The 2308-nt window shown below is 34.0% G+C and overlaps 1 protein-coding gene across 1 annotated transcript; it reads right to left on the bottom strand.

Annotated features, from left to right (window-relative positions):
- Positions 1–656: 656 nt before the first annotated feature.
- Positions 657–1580, bottom strand: LOC100690932 (olfactory receptor 6N2-like). Its single transcript, XM_003449516.1, has one exon. It carries the CDS (start codon positions 1578–1580, stop codon positions 657–659), a length of 924 nt encoding a protein of 307 aa, XP_003449564.1.
- Between the last annotated feature and the right edge of the window lie 728 nt (positions 1581–2308).

The following is a 2308-nucleotide window of genomic DNA, read 5'->3' as shown; positions in this document are numbered from 1 at the left end:
TACTTATTTAGTCTCCATTCACAACACATATGCAAAACATATAAACTGCAAGTTAATGTCCTTTCCGCATTGCCCTGTTCTACTAGTGTAGTACTGGTGTACTGTAAACACTGCCACAGCATCAAGGTTCTGATTTCAAACATGCTTGTGGTCTCTGTTGACTGTCAGTCAAAAATAATACAAGTTTATCTAAATTAACTGTTGATCCTAACTGTCTGAAGTATTGGGTGTGAGTGTTAAATGCCAAATTTTTAACTTGTACAATTTGTAGTCAAATGAAAAATGCTTTTCCTCATTTTGCCTACTTAGGGTTAGAAGTCTAAAATGAATCTGGAAAGCCTTTTTTTCACGAGAATGGAGAGCTGAAAACTCCAAACATTGTACTCATTTACTTTGAATTATACATAACAATTAACACTATATACGATTAACTGATGAAGAAAATTTTCTTGAAGATTTAACATAGTACCTGCCAGCATGAATATAATTTTTAGTAAAGTTTCCGCTCTAGCGTTTATGTAAGTATATAAAAAATAATTATAAAAAAATAAGTACTATGATCGTAAAACAGATTTAAACTATGGCATATTTACAATGAACATGCACCCAGAAAAATGTTATCAGCTATTAACAGGTTTAAATTCTACAAATTAAATTCATGACACTGGTGGACAAAACAACCTTTTTAGATGTTTAGAAATTTCCTTCATTTTAAGCCCATATATGAATGGATTAAATAAAGGATGATAGAAAGCTACTTGTAATGTCATTATTAAGCGTGCAGTTTTTGGAAAATCTGTTTCCATTCGAGCCATGATTACATCATAGACACCTAAACAGGAAAAAGTAACTAAAACTAACATGTGGGGTAAACAGGTCTCTGCAGCTTTTTTCTTAATTTCTTTACAACTGCGATAAGTGACTATAAATATTTTTGTGTATGTGAAAACTATAAAAAGTATAGGAAATACTACGAGATCTAAATAACTAACTATACCAAATACAGTAACTAACCTTGATCTTACACACTGAAGAGTGTAAATTGTATTGTTACAAAATATTGATTTTAAATGAAAGGAACACAGTTTACTTTTAGCCATTCCTATTGCTTGGACTGCAATATTAGAAGCAGGTACAAGCCAAGCTATGACCAGGAAAATACTCACAGTGCTTTTTCTCATGATGGTTGGATATTGTAGAGGTTTACATATAGCCACATATCTGTCATAGGCCATGGCTGCCAAGAGAAAGAACTCAGAACAACCCAGAGAATAAATTATGAAAAACTGAAAGAGACATGCTGAATATGATATGATTTGTTTTTCAGATAAAAAGTCAATCAGGAGTTTTGGGTAAATAGTTGTGGCGTAAAGAACAACGTTCAGTAGCAATGCTGCAATAAAAATGTACATAGGTTCATGGAGATTTTTATGAATCAAAATGAGGTATATAATAATAGAGTTACTGCAAGTTATTAGAATATATAATGTGAACAGAATAAAAAAATAAACATATCTGTATTTGTTAATTTCCACATGCCCATCAAAAGTTATATAGGTAACATTTAACTCATCATCCATTGTTGTTTTAAAAAACTACAAAATGTTTTTTTAAACAAATTGCACAAGGTGTATAAATGGAAAATACTGAAAAATGCACCATCATGCAAACAGTGAGCAGTTACAGTCTGTGGAAGGTTTTTATCAGACAAATCAAGCCTCCAAGGAGCTGAACACTGGAGGTTCATCTCACCTTTTTCACTCTCTTTTCCTTAGCACTGCAGGACACAAAATCTTTTTAGCTGAGGTATTAAATCTTACACAATGGAGTAGATTGAACTGGTTTAACTTGAGAAATGTGGAATTTAGGATGGATGCAAAGAGTGGCAGGTAACTTACGTGCTGAAGCGCTAATCACAGAGTTGATTTCATAAAATCTGATGTAGGAGCAAGCTTGCCAGACAAGGACTTTACAGGAATTTCTTTATCTGACACGGGGTGTAGACTGGAACGAGGGAGCGATGAAGGTCTGCATATTTCTTATTCTGTTCAGTGCCCTTGAGCAAGGCCTCATCGCCAATCAAGATTGATGGGTGATATTACAGAAGCCTCAAACAGAGATAAACCTGAACTTATCTCAGGCTTATCTCTGTTCTGGCTTCTCCAGTCTGCATGTCAAATATCCTTGGGCAAGATACTAACTATGGGCAAAACTCTGTGCCATCAGAAACTGAATTTAAATAAGTTAAATTCAAATTGCAGTTTAGTGTCAGGTGCTCCTTAAGCTTGGTAAAGGCTACTGGTGCTTC

Source organism: Oreochromis niloticus, linkage group LG16 (assembly GCF_001858045.2).
Source record: "Oreochromis niloticus isolate F11D_XX linkage group LG16, O_niloticus_UMD_NMBU, whole genome shotgun sequence".
In the NCBI taxonomy this organism is placed as follows: domain Eukaryota; kingdom Metazoa; phylum Chordata; class Actinopteri; order Cichliformes; family Cichlidae; genus Oreochromis; species Oreochromis niloticus.
Note: the sequence above shows the minus strand (reverse complement) of the source record. Positions and strands in the feature narration are given on the sequence as shown.

Bases quoted from the DNA above. Each gene is read 5' to 3' on its own strand.
- LOC100690932 (XM_003449516.1), bottom strand. From the start codon at position 1,580: ATGGATGATGAGTTAAATGTTACCTATATAACTTTTGATGGGCATGTG.